Source organism: Megalopta genalis, chromosome 2, assembly GCF_051020955.1.
Source record: "Megalopta genalis isolate 19385.01 chromosome 2, iyMegGena1_principal, whole genome shotgun sequence".
Classification (NCBI taxonomy): Eukaryota; Metazoa; Arthropoda; class Insecta; order Hymenoptera; family Halictidae; genus Megalopta; species Megalopta genalis.
The window spans coordinates 30676149-30698830 of record NC_135014.1 but is presented as its reverse complement, the minus strand read 5'-3'; the positions used below and the strand labels follow the sequence as shown (position 1 = coordinate 30698830).

At 46.4% G+C, this 22682-nt stretch overlaps 2 protein-coding genes and 1 long non-coding RNA gene across 15 annotated transcripts; all 3 read right to left on the bottom strand.

Annotated features, from left to right (window-relative positions):
• Positions 1-9: 9 nt before the first annotated feature.
• Positions 10-16667, bottom strand: RhoGAP19D (Rho GTPase activating protein at 19D). Of its 13 annotated transcripts, none has more exons than XM_033486418.2 (23): positions 15679-16658; positions 14312-14372; positions 13797-14066; positions 11319-13458; positions 11061-11147; positions 10455-10739; positions 10306-10380; positions 10106-10223; positions 9847-9954; positions 9322-9427; positions 9157-9240; positions 8858-9070; positions 8348-8791; positions 8101-8265; positions 7603-7983; positions 7374-7518; positions 7134-7273; positions 5974-7053; positions 5763-5910; positions 5308-5368; positions 3613-4079; positions 2131-2435; positions 10-2051 (listed from the first exon to the last, which is right to left on the bottom strand). In XM_033486418.2, the coding sequence occupies exons 2-23, from the start codon at positions 14360-14362 to the stop codon at positions 1023-1025; spliced, it is 7902 nt and encodes a 2633-aa protein (XP_033342309.1). In that variant the 5' UTR covers positions 14363-14372; positions 15679-16658; the 3' UTR covers positions 10-1022. The 13 variants fall into 13 exon arrangements, 12 of the variants coding, with proteins under 12 accessions (XP_033342309.1, XP_033342308.1, XP_033342304.1 ...); XM_033486417.2 differs by having other exon boundaries at positions 15703-16658; XM_033486413.2 differs by having other exon boundaries at positions 15771-16658.
• A 187-nt stretch (positions 16668-16854) lies between these two features.
• LOC143258855 (uncharacterized) lies at positions 16855-17663 on the bottom strand. The gene is made up of 2 exons (XR_013032758.1): positions 17202-17663; positions 16855-17123 (listed from the first exon to the last, which is right to left on the bottom strand). It is a non-coding gene; the product is annotated as an uncharacterized LOC143258855 (long non-coding RNA).
• Positions 17664-17791: 128 nt separating this feature from the next.
• LOC117230048 (protein scarlet) lies at positions 17792-22507 on the bottom strand. The gene is made up of 14 exons (XM_033487107.2): positions 21550-22507; positions 21436-21484; positions 21278-21327; positions 21058-21197; positions 20799-20969; positions 20438-20679; positions 20153-20345; positions 20014-20051; positions 19849-19954; positions 19545-19772; positions 19333-19468; positions 18420-18525; positions 18230-18330; positions 17792-18105 (listed from the first exon to the last, which is right to left on the bottom strand). The coding sequence occupies exons 1-14, from the start codon at positions 21725-21727 to the stop codon at positions 17930-17932; spliced, it is 1914 nt and encodes a 637-aa protein (XP_033342998.2). The 5' UTR covers positions 21728-22507; the 3' UTR covers positions 17792-17929.
• Positions 22508-22682: the final 175 nt, after the last annotated feature.

Genomic DNA, 22682 nt, shown 5'->3' with positions numbered 1-22682 from the left:
GACACAATGTTTTGTTTCAATTGTTAATACGTAAGTTTTATTTACAAATTCGTAGCATGCGAGTATGTTCTCGCGATGCATGTAATGTTGAATTGTTCAATTAGTCGACTCGCGATACATTTAATAAATAACATTATCATGGGTGTTACGAACCGGAAATAAATACCACTTAATCGTTGGCTGTTACTTCTCGCACACTTTTTGTACACGTAAAGATGCTACAGAAGTGACACGCTCGCGCAAGCAACAAACTAGCGGTAGTTAAGCATGCACTAGCATTCGCACTCGTATTTTCATTTGCATTATCATTCGCACTCGTATTTTCATTCGCATTATCATTCGCACATTTCCATTCACATTTCCATTCACATTTCCATTCACATCATCATTCGCACTTTCATTCGCATTCGCATTCGCACCGCGTTCGAAAAACTTGATCGACCATAATTGTATCGGCCATTATGAACGTTGGATCGAATCCACCGTGGATTGTTTAAATGAGAAGAAAGCAATCGCTAATCGGTAATACTTGTTCGAAGAAGAAAGGAACCAACCGGTATCGCTTCCGATAGAATTGGTGCATTGTGAATCGCGGTAACGTCATCGATTATTCCTAACAAGGAAAGTCTACTTTCGAATAATATAATAACGATTCTTCGAGTCTTTCTCGATCGATTAGTAAAAAATACAAAGACGGCGTCGTTGTACGGTCACATCGCTTCACGCGACTGAACGTTATATACAGAAAAGATTGCACACGATCACATTTCGCAAGTACGATGCGTACATTTCTATAATTGTACTCGTATATATAATATATAATTGTATATATATTATAATTGACGCGCTGAGATGTAAATGCTTGGCCAGAAGTAGAGACGGATAAGGTAAAATATAAAAAGGAGAAATGCGGATGGGCGGACGATCGAAGCCCCCAAGGTTCGCTACTTTCATAGCCTCGTAGATCGAGTTGTTCGGGCGGCTAGAGGTATCGTAGCACGCGCGATCATTGAACGATTCAATTAAACGTGGCTTTCGAGGGGAACTTTAAAGACTTTGGAGGCTAAACTGGTGTCCGGCAAAGACTGCGGTCGAGCGTTGGTCGCGACGTTGAAAACAACGTTGCTCGGCCCGCGAAAACTGACTTCGATTAGGAAACTAGCGTCCGTGAGAGCACCGATACGGCCGGTGCTCAGATCGGGTGAGCTCGTTCTCAACTGGCTCTTCTTCGGTCTGTACTCGTTTCTGGCGACCCTCTCGGTTTCCGTTTGCAGCTTGTCCAGCCAGTGCACTTTGTCGAAATCTTTCGTGCCGCCGACCGTGTGTCTTCGCTTAATCGATCGTTCCGGCATGCCGTTTTTTCGTTTCAACTTGGTCGCGCTGTCTTTACGAACCGACTGCCGTTTCTTGCTGATATTGCATTCCGTCTTTTCAGTCTTTGTCAACGATTCGGATCGTTTCAGCTTGCTGTTCGGCGAGTCGGACCTCTCCGAGTGCTTGTTCAAACTCTCGGATCTCTTTAATTTGCCACTCGTCGGTGACGACATTTGCAGTCGCTCGGCCGAATGCTTGTTCAAGCTTTCCGATCTCTTCAATTTCGAGCAAGTGTTCTCCGATCTTTTGTTCAACGACTCTGATCTCTTTAGCCGTGACCGAACTTCCAAATTTGTCGTCATACTTTCAAATTTTTCTAGCTTGTTCGTGTAACTCGGATCAGAGGAGTCGACGAGGTCGTAATGAAAATACTTTTCATCGTCGGGAACGGACCTGCCGTCTCGCGTTTCTCGCGTTATCGTCGCGTTGCCATCCTTTTGCGATGCGCCAGCGAGTCTGCAGCATTCCTGCATGTCGCTCGATTCGTCCGCCTCCTTGCACGATCGCGGTTCATCCTGTTTCGAGTCGATCCTTCGCCGGGCAATCGCGCTTCGATCGTTATCGGGTATGTTGTCATTGTCGTGTTCCTTATCTTGGTTCTTGACTTGGTCGGTCTCCAGTCTCTTGGCACTGCAGGTTGCCGTTACCGAACAATCTGTATCCTTTTCCGGGATATCCTGCAACCCAAAAATAATATCACTCATCTATTACCTATTACTATAATGTATCGATACAAACCAGTGGCAAAGAACTTACATTTTTTTGGCGAACATGTTGGTGTTTCTGAAAGCTTGACTTGTGCAAACTCGGATCTCGATAAGTCTCTACTAAACTGGGATCCACCGGTTGAACAGGATTCGCGAGTTTTCGTTCATTCCTTTTTTCACGTACGTCTTGCAGGTGCCTCGCAGTGACGGGCGAGTCCCTTGTTCCCACAATGTCTTCGTCACTGATGGACGCGTTTTCCGTGCCAGATCCGCGAACGCTATGATTCGATGAATTTACCAAGGATTTCCATTTCCGATCAAATGTTGTCGTCAAGCTAGTCAACAGATCACTACCTGTAAACGTATCATCGTCATTTTAATTCGAAAGGCATACCTTGATCGGGCAGAGTTATCGCGTCAAATCATTTTGTATATGTTGGAAGCAAATGATCCAACAAAAGGCGCGTAAAGCATTGTTTCGTGATTAAAATAATGTGATGGTAGTGATGGTGGTGATGGTAATGCTAGTGTTTGTGGTGGTAGTGGTTATGGTAACGGTGGAAATGACAGTGCTGTCGCTGGTGTTCTGGCTGTTATAAAACATTATTCGAACAAACATTAACATTTCGATTGAGAGAGCGCAACAGCAAACGCAAACTTGTTTCGTCGATAAACGAACAGAAACATTTGTTAGAGAGGCTTGAGCGAGCAAGGTAAAATAGCTGCAGAGGCCGTACCATGATGTTGGTATAAACGCGTTCCAGTAATAGTGGTAAGAGCGTTCTATAAACGACGCTGCGAGTTTTCCTTTCTAGACGTTACACGCTGAAAACAAATCGCGATTCAACAACGACTAAACTTCTCGTCAAGATAAATTAGAAACAAAGGACACAAATGAAAAGAAGAAAACAAAAACCCGAAACAGAAGCATCCAAAGCGCGAGAACGGATTGTCGATTGGACGAAATCGTCGATCGGAACGAAACAAAACGGACATTGATATCTCTACGAGATAAGTGGCGATAATTCCCCTTCGACAAGAGGTCTGTGGATTTTGGTGGGATTACTGGTAGGAGATCCACGGTAGAATTAATTTTAATGACAACCGAGTAGATCTTATGATCGAGGAAACGCGTCGAGAGAGATGAGAAAGCGAACGGGACCGAAAAAGAGAAAAGGAAGAAAATTAATAAAAAAAACAAAACAGAACGAAGGAGCAGCAACAGTGGCTAGGCGTGCACTCGGAGTAAAAACGAAAACAAAACAAAGATAGGAAGGAAGAGAGAGAGTGACATAGAAGGGAGGAATAAGGGCAAGTAAAATTAAAAAGAAAAAAGTGGAAAAATAAGTAGAAGAAGAAGAAGAAGAAGAAGAAGAAAAAGAAAAAGTAACAGTAAAAGTAAAAGAAACACCATAACGGTAACGAAAACAGTGTGAAAAGCCATTCGGGTGAGCCAGGTTCATTCGAATGGTTTATTAGCGCTCGAGTTGCTTGCGACTTGGTATTCCAGGCTGCGAGCCAAGCAATTTACCTCGAAGGAATCTGTTTAAAGTCTTGGAAGACAATCCGGCCCCTGAGCCCGAGACCCTTCGGCGTGATTGTTCGACGATCTCGTTAGATTCCGCGAGTTCAGAGGGCTCCGAGGCCGGTGGTACTCTTGGCAAGGATGCGACGGACATCGACGATCGTTGCACGACATCGACGCCGACCTCGTCTGACACTGACCCCGTCGGCATTTGCATTCGCCTTGACATCGACATTGGCATTGGCATTGGCATTGGCATTGGCACGGGCACGGGCATTGCCCTTGACATTGACATTGACAGTGGCATTGGTATTGGTATTGGCATTGGCATCGACATCGGTATTGGTATTGGCATTGGCATCTGTATGGACGGTGGATCCTGAGTCTTCGAGGTGGAACCACTGGTGGCTGCGGTGGTAGTACCGTGAAGGTGGGACGATATGTACCACCAAAAGCCGGGGCTTGCCGTTTGCCTAAGTGTTCAACGTATTTGCATCGTCATCATCGACGTCCGGAAAACACGAGCTAACGGTTGTTGTCAGTGGCGAACGAGCGACTCAACCAACCAACAAACCAACGAACGAATCAACGAACGAACAAACGAATAAACGAGCGGGCAAACAAACACTGAACCGAAATTTCTTTTAGCGTCTCGAGTCTCCTCTCCTGCCCTCCTTGGACATCTCGCACAACCCCGTTCGCATATTGTCTACCCTCTTCTCCGTATTCGAAGAAACAGAGACATCGGAGGAAGAGAAAAAAGTGTACGAACAGGTCGGCAGAGAATAATCGTTGAGGAATAACCGGTCGGCTATGTTCTATCGTACACGATAGAGATATGAAATTTTAGGCGAGATTCGTATGAAGAACGAGCAGGAGGTAAGCTCGGAAACAACGTCAAGATCGAGCAATCAAGCACGCATGCGGTCAACTAATCGTTTCGCGGACTTCGAACAAGTGAAAATACTAAATCGCTATGGTGTAGAAAATTTGCTGCGAGTGTAAGGCTTTTAGGCAAGACCGAGCCTGGGTCGTAAAAAAGAAGAAGAGACCTACCAACAGTCGCTAGCCAGCCGGTTGTTTGAAATGCACTCGCGGGTGCACGCAACGACCAAGCTCGGTCAGAGAAGAGTGACACTTATCGAAACATCGCATGCACACCATCATCGTTCAGTCTCAAACGAGATATATTTTACTCATCTTCTCATCTCAAATCGCGAATCTTGTCCGAACGATGTGGCCAACGCTGTTCGTTCGTTCGCGTGAACTCGCGACCGTGTGCAAGCTGAAGGAGACATTTCGAACAAATGAATTTGCTGCAGCGTGCTCAAACTACAATACCAGTATAATCGAATGCGGTGCGGTGCTCGATGCTTCATCGTTCGAACGCTCCGTTATCAAGTTCTCGCAAAGCAGAAGAAACAAGGATGCTAACAGGTGGCGAGTACAACAGTGAGAACAAGAGAACAAAAAAAGAAATGAGAAAAGAGAACAGTGAATAGAGAAAAGAGGAAAGAAAGAAAGAAATAGGAAATAAGAAAGAGAAGGAAAGAAGAAAACAGAAAACGGAAGACGAAATTTCTGTGATAGAACACGCGAACCAAACGTGGTAAGAATAATATGCATCTACCGTACAACGGGCAACCGAGCTCGTAAGAGTCGTTTCAAAAAGTAAAAAAGGAAGAAATTACGTTCAAGTACCTAGAAAGCTTTTTGTTAATAGTTAGAATCTTCTGAGTCCATTGTAGAAAACAAGATCCGCCTACACTCACCGATCGTCGGAAGCGACATTACATAGGAGAAAAATATAAAGAGAATAGTCGTAAATAGATGTGCTTAAGCGGAACGATTACTATGCATGTATAGATATAATTAGATAGAGTTATAGACTTCTATCGCAATAATATCTATGTATAAATCGAGGGGAACGTCGGAATTTTGTGAATACTAAACACGGCATGAATAGGTAACAAGGACTATTTTGCGAGGGAAAATGGCGGCGGACGCGATAATTAAATCGTCTGGACAAAAAGTACGGAGGATCTGAAGATGGAATAGATTGGATTTCGGTGTCGAATGAAGATCGACCGTGTCGACGCGTAAACATTGATAGAATCGTAGTTTTGATCAAGTGGTTCGTAGAATACTATACTAACCATCATCCGAAACGTCGCTCGAAAGTGGTTGTTTTCGTTGCTGGTGTATCGAGGACGAGAACGATGAGCGAGAAAGATCGTTCGTCTCGTGCAGCGAGTCCAAGCTTCCGTATCGAGCCGGTGGGACCGGCGATGCTTCCAACGCCGGCTGTGAAACCGTGGAAAACCATGGGAATAAGTTTCGAACGGTGAACGATCGCCGCGATCTTACCTCCTCTGTGTCCGTTTTCAACTTTTTGATGATGGAATCGGTAAGGTTGTCAGATGGTGGCGGCGGCGGTGGCGGGGTTGGAGTCGGAGTCGGCGTTGGCGGCGGCGGCGGTGGCGACGGCGGCGTCGGTTGCGTCGTAGATTGTAAAATTGTTGGCATCGAATCGTCGTTGTGCTGTTGCGCAAAACGTCTCGCGCCGTTGGTAGGTTGCTGTTGTACCGCTATCGAGAGAGAAGGGATCTGACCCGTCGAGAGAAGCGATCCAATATCAAGGTAAGACTTGTCGGCTAGCCTGTCGTTGAAAGCGGAAAGTCGAGCATTCGCGGCGAAGTAGGTGGGTGCCACGGTGGTGTCGACTATGCTATCGAGTAGGTCGTCGTTCTCCATTTCGCGTTTTGCCAGCTGCCACTCCATCTCGATTCTTCGTCGTTCCTCCTCTCTCTTTTCGGCTTCCCGTCTCTGCCGATTCTGATCTCGTTGCAGCATCGCTTTCGTCTCTTGCTCGAACCTCCGTATTCGTTCTTGGGTGGTTGCGCTCAATCCAGCATACGTTCTTATTGTGATCTCGTCGTTGCTCTGTTTCGTCTCGTTCGAGACGCTCGAGATCACAGAGCTTGCGTCGAAGCAGCTCAAGCCAGTCTCGCTAGAGAGTCGCGACGACTCGGATGCCGACGAGACGGCCGAGCGACGAGTCGGTTCGAGCGATTCTATCGTAGTCATCGCGGGATTCATCAACGAGTATTTTCTCGATCTTTCGAATGGAATGCCGTCGTCGTTGCTGCTCACAATATCGGCCGTCGCCACGTTGCCAACACGGTCGCAATCCGACATTGTCACGACACCGGCCCCTGCACCGTCACCGTCATCATTACCACCGACGCCTCCAACGCCTTCGACGCTGCCACCTCCGACAACCATATCCATCGCAGCCACGTCGACCGTCGCCGACCGATCCGTGCCACGACTCGGTTGATTTTTATTCTCGTGCATCAAAACGATCTCACTGACCGAACACTGTCGTTCGTTCAACGCCATGCTTCGTCGATTGGCCAAACTCTCGGTTTCCTGCTTAGATTTCGACTGTGAAAGAATCATTTTCCAACATCAGTAACGATTCGATTGCAATCGAACGAAGAAGATCGATTGGAAACGCAACCCACCGAGATTCCACGAACCTTGTCCAATTCATGATTATCGTTGTCCGTTTCGTCCTGTCCTTTCCTTCGTCTTTGTATCTTACGGTTGGCAGCGGATATGATCGACGAAACAATATCTTTCGCGGATGCCATTTCTCGAACACCTGTTGCCGTAGCAACCAACAAAACGTACGATCAGGGGCCGATCGACGTAAGCGCGACGATACGTTGGAAATCGCGAAAATTCTGCCACCCAATACGTACCTTCAACTTTTTGGATATTGTTCAATAGAAGGCTATGATTATTGCTTGATGTTGTGTCTATCTCGTTCGTATCGGCCGGAAGGCTAAGATTAACGCTCAGCCTACTCAGATCGTCCAGATCGTCGTCCGAGAAGAACCACTCCACCTATAAGAATATAAATTATAGAAATTATTATAATAATATGAATAGGCAATTATCTTGGGAGAATACAAACTATAAAGTGCTTACGTTGTTCAGCAAGCTTTCGACGATTCGGCACTGATGCGACATATCCGTGACCATGGTAACCATGTTGTCCCTGGAACCGCTCGCACGAACCAAAGTGGGGCCGAAAACGATAGCTAAATTTTTCGCTTCCATTTTGTTGATCTCGCTGTGCTCAACTATCCTCTTCAGGTGGAACATCAAGTACTTTAATGTTTCGAAATGATGTTCCGGAAGATCTCTAAGTAACTTTCGTATCGTTGTCATTCTTCTCTGTGGATCTTCGACCTTGTCAGCATCGATGAACATGGGATACAATTCCGCCGTAAGCAACGAATCAGGCAAATGTCGAAAGAAGGATTTTAGAAGGGATGATATCACGTTCACGTCGCTCCATCTGGGATCCTGGAAGAAATAGAAGAAAACAAATCGATGAAAAAATCCGGAAGCGTCCAATCGGATCGGATCGGATCGGATCAAATCGGATCGGATCGGATCAAATCGACAACCGGCGCCCCGTACCTGCAGATTAATATTCTCAAATCCTTTGTTCACACTGTCGGTCAGATGCGAAATAGCCGCTGTGTTACCAGGTACTCTGTAAATACCGATAACCTCCAGGCCTCTCGCCTCGACGATGCTCGTACACATTTCAACGATCAAAGGTACGTATTCCGAGAACGTTGACTGCGCAGAAAGCGATAAAAGTAAGTAAGCAGGTAAATAAATAAGTAAATAAGTAAGGAAATAAGTCTGAATAATTACTTACCGGTGGACACAGTTCGAGCGGTACCTTAAAGGTAGCACCCTCGGGTGGAAGCTGAGTGGTCGGCGAAGAAGGCGGTCCAGTTTGCCCGTGCATTCTTCGCAGTTGTTTCGCAACCCTACCCTTCCACGTCTTCGTTTTCGGAGAAACTAAACTTTCGATCGTTTGGCTCGATTTTCGCGTCTTGTTGATAGGTAACTGACCGGTTGGAGATCTATTTCTGAACGAGGTCAGCTTCTTGATGCCTTTGTGTCCAGGAAGAGGACTCAATCTTTGCCCGTTGCCACTACCGTTGCCGCCACTGATACCACCGCTGTTAGATAGCACGATCGCACCACTGGCGCTACCGCTAGTCGTTTGATATGTCGCGCTACCGCTGCTACTGCTGGTAGGACCCGGAGTTTGCGGTACAGCTTGCTGCTTCAAGCTACTATTGTACGCCATCTCCTGTAATAATTGATCGTGATTAGTCGAAGTTATTCGTCGCAACGGTTAACAAAGTTGCAGACTTACGGATGGCTTTTCAGCGGCGGCGTTCTCGTGTAGCGACCGTAGCCAGAGAGCCATAGACGCGGCATCTTCGGTTTGTAATAAAACTTCTGCACTGGGATTCGCCAAACGTAGTACGTGTTTACGCTTCGTATAATCCTCCGCGATATCCACCAAGGAACATCTAACGTCCACACTCTGCGCTACGCCTTCACCATCGCTAGCCAACGAAGGACTCTAAACATTGATATCATACAATGCATAATTATCCGTTCTTGCGAACTTGTCAAAACCCGTTCACGATTAGTACTGAGCCAACTCACCTGATTTTGACGATCCTTGTAAAAGCAGAGGATCGGTCCGCGAAGCACGCCCCAAACTTGTTTCCACGAACGATCGGAAGATCTCTGAAACATCAACAAAATGGATATTTAGATGTACAGACACAGAAAAATGGACCGTGCTCGTGTCTAATGGCGTTTACTTACCTTGCCATCGAGCACCGTGAACTTTACATGCAACGGACCCTCTCGCTCAACTTGCTCAACGATGTCTTTGGCCATGTCGGTCGTCTCCTGACCAGTGCACGTGCTCCTGCAAAACGCATTGTATAAATTCCAGTTTCACACATGATCGTTGATCCTGCTCGCGCGATCCGATCCAATCGGGATTACTGATCGTTAGAATATTATTTAACAGAACATACTACCGAGTAGGGGACCAAATTGGCAACTCGTAAACAGTCAGTTGGATGGAATATGTTGAATCGCTAGTCGTTTGTTAGCGACGATATTTGAAACTGTTAAATCATTTCAAATCAAGGGAAGTACAAAGGCGACACAAGACGCAAGGAGTATCGTTTGAACAACGTTGCGAAGACAATGACGACAAGGACGACAATTAACAAATACGAGAGGATGTAACGAAAACATTGAACTATATAAGAGCAACAGGCAATGGAAAAACGAATTGTTAAATGTTTTCGTGCTTAGCTCAACATGTACTATCCTCACCGATAACTATTTCTGTTCAAAGACACCGACTGTGTCATGTCCTCGAAGATGCGCCGCAGAGATGCTATATCGTTTGGGATCAGCGATAGCCGCCATCTCTTATGACCGCTGAAAATACGGACGGAGGCAGTACTTGAGAGGCGCTGGTGCAAGCTACCGCATTGAGAAACGAAATACGAAGGGGGGAACACGCGAGAACTACGCGTAAAACCTGGACCAAACTTCGTTCTGTCTCTCTCTCATAGTGTGTATAACTTACATTCTTGATGTGTGAATAGGTTCGGAATCGCTCAAATCCAAATCACTGTCGACGTGCATTCGTTCGCCCCAAGTTGCTTTCAAATACGAAACCCTCCTTGTGGCGCGATCTTCGTCGGCTAAAAACAACGTTGTCGATAGTTGAACATTGAATCACTACGTTTCACGGATTTTAAAGTTTCACGGATCTTCTGCTCTTACCAGTTTGCACATTCTTCTGCCGTCTGAACACAACTTCGTTGCCGTGTACGCTGTCATCCGTCCCCGCCGCGGAACCTACAAAATATCGAATTGAAATCACCGACCAATAGCTGAAGTAGGATAGGAGCACAGGCAAAGAGTGTACCAACCGTGATCAGTGATTTTCGAATCCGTCGTGTTCGCGTAAGAGTCCGCCTTCTCCATATCTTTAACTTTATCCTGATCTGGATCTTTCTCGTTCGCGACCGCGTTGTCGTTTTCCTTGTCACGGCTGTGCTGCCTTCGCCCTAGAGAATCCTCCTGACGTTGCGGCCATCGGTGCCTAACCGTTTGTATACGATCCATCGTCGATTCCCAAGATTCCTCGCTGTTGCATCGAACTCTTGCACAGGAGGTTCCGCTATCCGTGTACCTCGATATCGGGCTCGACGTATCTGCAGACGATTATGAGATGAGTGCGAACGAATGCAGCCGACACTTCTTTCTATGCGCACGAGTAGAATACAAAACTTGATCATTCTTACATCGAAGCAAACGACACTTCCACGTATTAGTAAACGTTTGATTGTTACTTAGCCGAAGGAACACAAGCACACCGCTGCGAATAATGTTGAACGCGATTAATGTGCTTCCGTCGGAGTAACGTTATCGCTTAAACTTGAAGCTTACGACAAATGTTAACGGTTTTACATGTAACACAGCAACGGTCAACAGAACATTCAATCAACTCGACTTTGAATTCAAGCAATTTCTACCTTGGATTGGTTTAGAGTCAATCGGTGGTTCACAGTGAATGCGTCTGCTGCCAACAGGTATTATTCTGTTCCCTTTTAATCCGTTACCTAGATATTCACGCATCAATACATGATAAATGATGATCAATACATCGCAACAAAAGAGTGAAGCTTCTAGAGCTCGCACATCTCACTGATTTCACAGCGGCGCGGTTCGAATAGCTTCGACTCGAGAAGATATTCAAGATTTAAAAAAAAAAATAGAAAGAATATACCTACCGGCATCTAACGACCTCGTTTCCCTGGTGGTTACGGTAGATCTTCGTGGTTCTTGAGCTTCGGCTTTCGATTCAAACTCTCTCTTCCGAACGGCAACATTTGGTACGCTCCGCTTACTGGACAGCCGCGACAATTCACTCTTGTAGAGGCTGGTTCGATCACCGGTCGGTTCGTCGTCGTCGCTGAGCAGACGTCCCGATTCGAATTGTTTCGCGCGTTTCGACACGATCTGCAGGCCCTGAGGAAGTGGTAGAGTTGGAAGCGTTGGGAGCTTATCGTTGGTCTTCTTGTCCGGGCCCGGCGAAGAAGGGAGAGACGTGGAAGCGTCGCGACGCTCGCTCGAAAGCAGGGCCGCAGCGCTTGTGATGTTCTCGTGTATTCTGGACAGGGTACCGACGAAACCCGATTTTCCGGCGGCAGAGCTTCGATGCGTCGGTTGCTGTTGCCTGTCGACTTCTTTCGGCGTAGAATCTTCGCGATGTTGGCTATCGTTGCGAACGGTTGACGGACAGAGACGACCGTCTTCCAACGAACGAGTACTACTGAAATATTCGGGTTGTTCTATCTTCGTTGCTTCGGTCGCTGCCTCCGATCGTTTCAGTCTTTCTTCGTTGCGCGAACTCGAGGGAACCTTGTCCAATGGGAATTTATCGGGAAACCAGGCTCTATCGTGACTGGATCCCAGCGGCGAACACTGTCGCTCCTGCTTCGGATCGTTCGGTGGCCAAATCTGTTTCTGAAGTTTCTGTGGTCGCGCGTAAAATTCGCGCGGTATCGTGGTCGAGCCGTTGCTTCGCACAGGAGACTCGCATCTCTCTTCCGATAGAAACCATCCTATCGAATGACTGGTGAAGGGTCTTCGCAAGAACTCCTCTTTCTGTTCGAAACTCTTTCGTAGCCTTGTCATGATCACGGAATCATCGATGCCAGAATTTCCGTTCTTCGATTCGCCTCTACTTCCGTTACCGCCTCCAATCGTGTTCCCGTTCGCTCCGGCCTCTAAGAGGACACAGGAGGAATCGTAACGAGAGGGATCGTCGATCGAATGAATCGGAGAGGAATCTCTTCCCGAATCGATGCTATTCCTAGAGCCTGGCTCGCAAGATCTGAGCGCGTCGGTGCTGGCGTAGCTCGTCACTTGAAAATTGTTGATCGTCGAACTAGCGGTGCTTCCTTCGCTGGCGCGCCGCGAGCTCACTCTTCTCATGGATGGTCGATAAATGGGTACCTGTGGCTCCGCTCGCGACAGAGGGTATCGTGCCACGCCGGAGTGCTGTTGGTGCGTTTGTGGATAATACTGTTGTTGTTGCTGCTGACTGCGATGTTGACGGAGATGGTGATGGTCCTGTTCCTCCGGATCGACGCGTTCGTATATAGGATCCTTGATTCTATCGTAAATTTGTTCGCTATTCGTTCTGGAGTAAATAGACACGGGACGCGTTCTATCATAGATATCGTATCTGTCGCAGCCATGTGTATCGCTCGACTTCGAAAGATCGTCGTCGATAGGTTGTTGCTGTTGATTTCGTAATAATACTTTCTCGTCGATCGAATCGGAACGAGCTGCTATTCCTTGAAAGGGTTTAGCATGATATGTCGACTGTGTTTGGGACGGTGATTGCGAGATCGTTTTCCCATTTGAATGTTTCTGCTGGTTTTCCTTGAAAAATTCCGTCGATCGCGCATCTTGATCCCGGTAAGAGAGACCATCGTCGATCGGTCGATCCGTCTCGCATTGCATCGAACTTGGCGCGGAACAAATCCAAGATTGCCTGGTTCTCGGGGATAAACCAGGGATCATGCTAACGGATCTACGTTGCTTTTGGCCGGTGCTCCTTTCGGGAGAACGCAGCCGCGGTCGTTGATTCGTCTCGGGATTATGAGCCGTTTCACCAAAGTATCTCTGCAAAATGTCATCCTCTTTCGAGACCACCAGCAGCCGTAGCCATGGCCCTGCTTGCTGGATACGCTGCACCACCTTCGCGTACTGTTCACCGCGCGTCGCTTTACCGTCAACGGAAACTACTCGATCACCTGTACGCAATCCTGCTTCGGATGCCGGAGAATTTCCGCGCACCTGCTTCACGAATATCGTGTCCATCGGCTCTTCGATTCTCGCCCTCTCGTGCCCCGGTAACATCTGACGAAAATAATTCCCGTCAATTACCTATTAGCATTCGTTCGCGTTCCGTATTCCGTTTTACGTGTTTACAGTAATGTCTCCCTAACTGACGCTCAGAGTGTGCACAAAAATGGACAATTTCGGAAAAGCAGATACGATTATTCAGGCGTTGCGGCTCGTTTTTATTATAATTGTTGGCAATTCGTAACTATAAAAACAAACCGCAAGGCTCGAATAATCGTGTCTCCTCTCCCTAAATTGTCCATTTCTGTGGACAATCCGAGCGTCAATTCGAGAGACATTACTGTACATGCGAGTGCGGTACGGGCTTGATTCGACGCAAATCAAATACTTACGCAACAAGATTCTGGGGGATAAACGATAAAATGACGAAGGGTAAAGCCGAACCCATTTTCGCCGCGGCGTAGAAGCAAAGTTCGTGGACCCCGTGGCGGGGAATCGTCTCGTGGAACATCTCCAATTTTTGCGATGGTTCCTCCGCTACTGCTACCGCCACCGCCGCCGCCGCCGCCGCCTCCACCACCACCGACAGCTACAATTCCTGACCCCGACTGCATGGCCGACATTGCCGGTGCTGACATTGAAACCGAACCATCGTGTTCTACCTGAAAGAAATACCATTTACCGCCGTTGTTTCAACGATACGAGCACGACGCGTCTCGTTTCGTTTATTTTGTCGATTTAACAAAGAGTTTGAAGCAGAGACTTGCACACGAAAAACACAGGACAGTAACGTACCAATAAATATATATAGATATACGGATACTGATTCTTTCTCTTTCTCTGTCTCAACTATACTCGCCAAAATAAACTGAATCAAAGTTTGGCACGATCGTTCGGTTTTACGTACCGTGTGCGCCTGTCCAACGAACCCTTGAGAATTATTTCGGTCTTCAGCCATCGTTCGCTTCCTGAAATTGTCCAATGATTTATTCAAATTTCAAACAGCTATTACGCAAAAATCTGTCTATAATAGCGCGCTCGAATCCGAGTCTTAATGCGAGCAACAAAACTATGTATTATATTTCGATCAGTGGTTTCGCGTGCACATTTTTACGATGTCGCGCGGCAATTATGTCGGATTACTTACAATTATTATTTATGTTACATCAGTGTGCTTTTTAATATACATACGTGTGCACGCACAGACGAATGGGTCGGGTGGCGGAAAGTTGAGCGAACCAATCTACTTTCTCTGCGTCTCGACATACTTTGTGGATATTATTCACGACTCGAGATCATTTTCTTGAAATTTCTTTTTCATATCACTCGACCCCGAACCGTTCTCGCGCCGAACGGAAACCGATCTATCAAATTTTTAACAGGCGGTGTTAAAAGTGCCCCACAGCCGATATAAATCAACGCCTCTGAAATTTATAACATCTTATTGTTCGGGACATATTTCACGAGCGGTATCGCGAATAGAAAATGGTACGATTGAAAACCCGTGTACCACGATTATCTTAACTTCGCCTCTATACATTCTCTTCTCTTTCGTACTTCTCGCGTCGGTGTCAACGAACGCCATTTTCTATCTTCTATCATCGGCAATCCTTTCGGCATCGACTTTCTAGCTATCGTACTCTGTCTGACCAGAGCAGCATTCTCGACTTTTCGAGTAATCGAGGAACCCCCGGTTCGATTACCGTAACTTGAACGGAACAAACGATGGCGCGCAGTTACGCGCGAAATTGAACAGGCTTTCGAAACGTCTAAATATAAACGTGGGTCGAGCCGTGGTACCGCGATTATCAAAATACATGACTCTACTATTTTCCGTGTTATTCGCTGTTCACCGGGACCAATTATGGCGACTCTGTAGCTTCCTGCATCAACTATTTTGCAGTTCTCTGGATCAATTTATGTTTTTACTTTTTACTCTTTACGTTAAACTTATTTCATTTCGGTCTAATGGCTTGTTTGCGTAAAAAAAGAAACAAAACGCACTAGTGCCTGCAATCGTGATATCGATATCGTATCGGCGAATCGACCAATTCGTTGATTTCTACGGATAAATAACCTTAATATATCGTTCTGTGGCACGGCAAGTGACAAATTTAAAAAAGAAATTCTATAATATAATATAATATAATAAATATAAAGGGAGACGACTGATTGAGAAGGGTGATTGTAAGCGCGGTGAATGGGGGGTGAGAGGTAGGGGAGAGAAAGAGAGAGCAGGTAGCGAGAGGGAGAGAAGCGAAAACAGGACTGCACCTAGGGCAAGCGGCACACGCACACCTTCTGTAGAAAGAGTAACGAAAGCGTATCGAGTGCTTGCTCGCAGCGCCTCCGTGGTTACTGGTTACCTCGTCGCCTTCCCTGATGCAGCAATCAACTCACTTGTCCCAGGAAATTTGCACTCGTTCCTTTGCTTTCCCCCGAATGGCTCCGAGCTGTTATAAAGTTCATCTGGCCCAGATGTGCACAAACGAACCAAAGATGAACGCGTCGGGCGACCAGATTTTTGACGAACGCGCTAGCCGCGAACGGCAGTTTTTCGGCGAACGATCAGTCTCTTTTTCGAACGCATTATTCTGCTTGACCAGCGATCATCGAGATTTTCCCGACATTCTCTTCCGCGGACACACGCGACCCGCACTCGAACCATCTGCAAACACCGCTCGTTTCAATTACTTTGACGTACACTCGTCGCCGACCAGGCGTTCCACGTTCCCTGTCTATTGCACACTGGAAAACGAATCCAACAGCCAATCGTCTTCTGTAAATCTGACGCGAGTCAAATTCCGTCGACGGTGTGGCCGTAGCTGTGGCTGTGTGACTGCGACTCGCCTACTCGACGAGGTTATAACACCAGCGAATATTCTACCTATACTTTCGGTCGGTTCGATCTGTTGGTCCAGTTCCGCGGAAACCATTCGCTCGATCGTCTAAACGTTGTCGCAAACTCGAAAGGTGCTCCGTAAGAGCTACTCGACGTTCATGATACTATCTGATACGACACAAGTAGACACAAGACACAATACGACACGGTAACATGGCGGCCCAGTGTGACCAGAATCGGCCCCTGCGGTGGAGGGACCACATGACGTCACAACACCATGCGACTCGTGCACACCATGCGACGGATTATAGTACTTAGTCCCTGACGTCATTAATCGTCGCGGATTCGTTTAAAAATGGGAAGATTTTTTATAAATAGACCGCGGATTTTTGGGCAAAATAAAAATCGTCCGCATTAATTGCAGGACATTGGAAGTACATAGTCGTTTACTACAGCACTACTTTTAAATTCTTTTTGCTAAAATGTTTTTGCCATTTTGCATTTGATCTGTCCACTTTTGTTATAAATTTGCGGTCCGGTTATGAGCGAAGTAAACTGAAATGTATAAAATATGAATGAATGAAATGTAAAAAAGAAAAGGAAAACAATAATAAAGAAATTATTTATTTAGGCGATCATTTTGTAGTTTCTATATAAAATGGGTTTCTATATGTAATAACGGTTAATATAACAAAAGAATTAATACATCAAAGATTTTTTGTAAGCGTCGCCTCTGTTACCTCCTGTGGCGGCTACCTCCGAGCTTGCCAACAGATAGATACCTTCCCCACTACTATGTATTAACCGTTTCGTAATATGTAATATACCATACATATACATATGTACCATTCGTAACAAGCGTTCTTCCGTGAGCCACCTTGGTATAAAAATACAAGGTAAATGAATGGGGTAAATCGAACAGTACGACCATTTGTAAAGTGCTACTGGATCCTACTTATTGACAGTGGTGTCAGGAAAGTATCGGAAGAGAAGCGATCCGTTCAGACTCTAGTTAATTCTGGGTTTGACGGTCTCTCGATGACACTTTCGCGCCCGCCATTATTCCACACCGCGTTCCGCTTCCCTTCCCGACGAAAGTTTTAACTCTTTTTCCCCCTTCGTTCTCTTCCTCTTTTCCATTCTCCGTTTCTTTCTCTTTCCCTCTTGTCGCTTATAGCGATCGCCGTTCTCGCATTCCCACCTGTCTCTCTCAAGGTGTACAACGCGAGCTACGCGCGCGACATCTACGCCGACGAACGGTCAACTACGACATAGATTTAGGACACTACAGATTCCTAAGTCTTGTTGATAACGTGCCTGTTTTTCGCGAACTATCGGTAACGCCGAATGCGACACGAAATGGTAAGGCAGCTCTGTTCTCGCATGGTCTATCACTTCGACAGCCGGTAACGTCGCATCGACGATTTCTAACGCGATTACACGTTTTGTCGTATTCGTCACTCTTTGAACTGCTTCCGATCGGATTCTAACGGTTAAGAATATTCTGGATGGAACTTCGAATACACAAAATGTATACACTTATAATATGTCGTTATTATCATTATTATTATTGCATATACGATATTATATAAATGGATGGTAATACTATTGTTTATTATCCGTTACCTATCGGCTGATTACTTATTATGTTAGAAGGGAAATATCGGAGAAACGATCTTCCGATCATTTTAGCCTGCAACGATTCCAGAGGCAGAGGTAACCAAGAACGTGGAAGACGAGGTACATGAGCATCATGAGCACCATGTCCGTTGAAAAGTTGGACTCGTCGAAGTCATACCGACTTAATACTCCTCGGCCTTCCGTGATGCATGGTAGTTCAGGATCGAATGTTTCGCAAGCTGCGACAATTTCGAAAACGTAAGAGTGGTCAAGGTTAAAGGTTAAAGTCATCAACGTTATCGGGCATGTACAGGTACAAATTTCAAAAATCTATGAATCTACAAATCCACAAAAACCACCTACATATATTATGCACCCCGTTCCATTGAAGTATGGTAAGCGCTTCGTTCGAGTACAGGAGCCAGGAAACGTACTTTATCCAACGGATGTATATCGGCAGCGAGCTAGACGAATTAGGGTTAGCCTAAACGAATCGGACGACCGAGAAATCGGCAGACTTTCGCGTAAAATGTTCAAGCGTGAAACTACGTACCTGAGCTTTAGAAATGGGCCCATACTGATCATCAAAATGTAATCGAAAGGTACCAAGTACGCCATCGCCAACGGTACGCTTTCAAACGCCGTCGAGAAGAAGCAACCTGCAATCGAGCTTACAATTAGGTACTTTTCGAACTATGCTTTCTACGTTTTCACCGTCATGCGTCGCATCCAAGCAAAATGATTAACCTTTTAGGTACGGCTGAATTCTGCGCGAGGCTATTTCTCTGGACGGCAGAGTCTGATGTGTACTGTACAGAGTCTGATACTGTATATACAGGGTGTCCCAAAAATGTCTCGCAATCCGAAAGTGGCGGGTTCGTCAGGCCATTTGAAGCAACTTTTTCCTTTACAAAAATCTTCTCCGAGGCACCGTTAACGAGTTATTAACGAAAAGCAGTGACCAATAAGAGGCGAACTCGGCTGGCGCGAGGCGACCGAGCCAATGAGCGGAACTGGGCTTCGCGTGCTGGTTGGCTGGGCCGCCTCGCGTTAGCGGTACTCGATTCTGATTGGTCACTGTTTTTCGTTAATAACTCGTTAACGGTGCCTCGGAGAAAATTTTTGTAAAGGAAGAAGTTGCTTCAAATGATCCGAGGAACCCGCCATTTCCGGATTGCGAGACATTTTTGGGACACTCTGTAGACTGTTGTAATTCGATGTGAAGACAAAAGAAGTGTGAAACAAAATGCATATGAAGACGATTATTTGATTCGAACGATGACCGAGTGAGCTACTAGAGTAAGCCACTATAGTGGTGCGTCGTTCAGAGAGATGACATCCGCGAAAGCCACTATAGTGGCGCGTCGTTCAGAGAGATGACATCCGCGGAAGCCACTATAGTGGCGCGTCGTGCCTAAAAGGTTAAGCGCGAATGTTTGTTCGCTATCAACAATAAAGGGGTTTACCGCAAGCGGTTGACACGTTTATCGTAAGCAGAACTACGAGCAGGGTGAGCCCGAACGCTTCCATGCTGTTCCGTAATCCTGCCAACCAGTATATTATCGACGTAAACAATAATGGCTCCACTATCAGTCCAGGCACCTGAAATTCCAATTTGTCAGCTGGTCAGTGGAACGTTCGATGAAATGGTTCGGAAATGGTGGCGTGTTCCACTTGCCAACGAAAGCACTCGCGCGACGTAATAAAGATGAATCGGATACATTCCGGCTCGGTACTCTCTTCGCAGAAGCGGCAATTGTTGCGGCAACAGAGCCAGCGTAGCGTACATTGGGAAGAACGCATTTTCGGACACTAAAATAAAAAGTACGCCTTGCGTAGCTTGAATTCCCAGTTGATCGGGATTCACAGCACCCACGAAGCACAGTCCGGCGATTATAGCGACGCTCTGAAATATATTCAGCGTGTTTGATCTTTCTCGAATAGTTTTCATCGAAATACCAGCCGAGATAGAGTTTACTTGCCACTTTTTGGAATATTCTGATGAGCTGCAACGATGGATCTCTCAAAACTTGTAGGAAATCTCGATAAATCAACCAGTAAAGCCGCGAGCAGTAACGTTTTCTTCTCCTGTCGCAAACGAAACGAAACCATTTGCTGTTGAAGTTTGAAGTTTGTTCAATACTCACCAGACGGATTTGCCACCGAGAAGCATCCTTATCGTTGACTAAAACCGAAAATTAAAAGAAAACGCTGATTAAAACAGAATAAGAGAAAGATGTGCACAAGCGAGTCTACGTAGAAATGCAACGGCAACGATTTGCTTACTTCCGAGGGTTGCTTCGATCGAATTTCCTTTTCAAGAGTGCAATCGATTTCGCTGGATAGATGGCTCGATGAAAATAAGTCGCACAACCTCCGCGCAGTTTCTTTGCCGTCGTTTTCGGTCTTCGATCCAGCAGCCACTGTCGCTATCAGGAAGTCGGCCGGGTTGTAATTTCGTGGACACACGTAACCCTGACTGAAAAACCAAAAAACAGTTCGAAGTACGGCATAACAACGTTCCTCCATATAACGTTTCTATAAATAGATCCCAGATATCGTTCGAAATACCTTTGGAAGAATTGCAACGCTTGTTCCGTGCGACCGGCAAATACCAGGCGACCATCCGCGATCAAGATTATGCGGTCGAAGGAATCGAATATCGCAGAACTCGGTTGGTGTATAGTGCACAAGACCGTGTTGCGTCCTTTCGTGGCGAAGTACTTCAGCTGTGATATCAAGGAGTTCGCCGAATGCGAATCCTGTCCCGTCGTTGGTTCGTCCAGGAAGAGTATCTTCGGATCGATGAGCAGCTGAAAAAATCCATAGCGGCATCTCTGTTTCTTTCTCTCGAAAGCCTGAGCTTGCTCGAACCCAGAAAAAATGAGATCTGATCAGGAAATGAATGGAAAGCAATACGGGTCTGTCTTACTTCGGTAGCAAACGCCAGTCTCTTCTTTTCACCGCCGGACAATGCTTTGTCGTCAACACCGTTGCCGATTTGTACATCGTGGATGTCGTTTAAGCCAACGTTCTCTAGCAAACGATCGATCTTCTTCCGTATCTCGGATATTCGCGTTCTACCATCCAATTTCATTCGAGCCTGCAACGTATTCAAAGCTGCGAACGTATCTATGCACGTATAATAGGACATATCTAAGCCGTACAAAATCTAACACATTCTACCGTACCATGAACCAAAGATGTTCGATCACTGTCATAGTCTCGACGAACATATCTTCCTGATGCATATAACCGCTGTTTGCCATCATGTACGACGAATCAACCGGCACGCCGTTAGCACGAACGTCCCCATGAACCAAAGCTTCGGCTGAGTGAAACGATTAGGGAAACGAACAAGCGATCACGGCTAAACACGATAAGCAATTAAAAAATAAATCAGATACTTACGTCCATTACGGAAAGCCAGCGCGGACATCAACGAACTTTTCCCAGCACCGCTACGTTCAAACATCCAAAAAAAAGAATGATTCGAGAAAATAGTATGAATATCGGTTTTTCATCGCCTTCACGGTTTTATGCAAAGACCGCAGCAAATGCAACTTTACCTCGAACCGATTATGGCTGTCAAATCGCCTGGTTTCGCTGCACCTCGCGCTGAAATCGATCATCCTTCGTTACCACCCTTCGTCTGGACTACCATAAAAAATCAAATGACACACCGTTGTAAACAAGCTGTTTGCACACGTTCTTTCTTCCGCGGTCCATCGCGTAAACCGAAACGTCTCGCCAAGTTAGGGTGACGCCTACCCCGTTCGCGTTCGGTCCACGCGACTCCCCGTTGCTGTTTCGATCATCGTCGTTGCTTTGGGGCCAAAGAATCTCGGTTGAATGCTTCATCACGATCTGCAAATCCAAATTCCTTCTTGTCCGCGGTTGTCGCTCTATCGGTTCCCCTCGGTTTCGTACGAAAATTGCATTCTCTGGCCCTTCAAACTCGACCGGTTCGGTTCAACGGCATATTTCCACGATTTACAGCACCTACGCACTTCGAGATTCTTCAAACCGAAACCGAGCAAACAAACACTCGCTCCCGACCGAACGAACGGACGACCGACCGATTCCTTCCGCAAACGGGATTCTTACTGAATCAAGTGCGCTGCGGCTCCTACTCCGGCCGCTCGAACGTATCCTGTTTCCCTTTATTCCTTCGACCAAGCAGAACCTTCGTAACCACCCGTACTCGTTACCCTTTCAATAACTACACGTAGACTATCGCGATTACATGCGACGAACACGAGTCTTTTTCCAAACCTCTCGCCTAAGTCGTCGGGAAGAGCACGGTCGATTTTTTCTTTTTTACGCGATTCGAACGCCTCACATTTTTTATCTCGAAGCATTGGATTGATTTAACACACGACAAGCCTATTAACATTTGTATATCATTGCACGGTTACAGACTTGACCGTGCGCGATTCATCCGATTCGCACGTGTGTCGAAATCGTGACTGATAAACGACTCGGGAGCCGGTCGAAAAAAGCTAGACGGACGATAATAGGAGGCACGGAATTACCGATCGGGGCCAGATTAGACGCGTTACCGTAATCGAAGACGGAAACCTTATACTCGTCTTGAACAAGGATTATGGCTCGTCGCGACGTGGACATTCTTCGGAGGTGCGGCGCACAGTGGGGTAGGCGAGTCTTTCATTCAGTTGTGTACTTTGAGATTCGATTTCATGGTACTTTTCACTTTGTAACGATCGTCATACAAATTTCGGTTACAGGACAAGGTACAAGAACGCCGGTTCTGCGACAATCGGACAACCTTCGGACAAAGTAGACGGATGAAATT

Excerpts from the sequence above, each read along its gene's own strand:
- RhoGAP19D (XM_033486418.2), bottom strand. The coding sequence starts at position 14,362 with ATGGCTGAAGACCGAAATAATTCTCAAGGGTTCGTTGGACAGGCGCAC. Across the intron at positions 9,241-9,321 it reads TCACGGTGCTCGATGGCAAG|AGATCTTCCGATCGTTCGTG; the intron begins GTAAGTAAACGC and ends TTGATGTTTCAG. Across the intron at positions 9,071-9,156 it reads ACAAGGATCGTCAAAATCAG|AGTCCTTCGTTGGCTAGCGA; the intron begins GTGAGTTGGCTC and ends ATCAATGTTTAG.
- LOC117230048 (XM_033487107.2), bottom strand. The coding sequence starts at position 21,727 with ATGAAGCATTCAACCGAGATTCTTTGGCCCCAAAGCAACGACGATGAT. Across the intron at positions 19,955-20,013 it reads CTCGGTGGCAAATCCGTCTG|GAGAAGAAAACGTTACTGCT; the intron begins GTGAGTATTGAA and ends CGTTTGCGACAG. Across the intron at positions 19,773-19,848 it reads TCAGAATATTCCAAAAAGTG|AGCGTCGCTATAATCGCCGG; the intron begins GCAAGTAAACTC and ends AATATATTTCAG.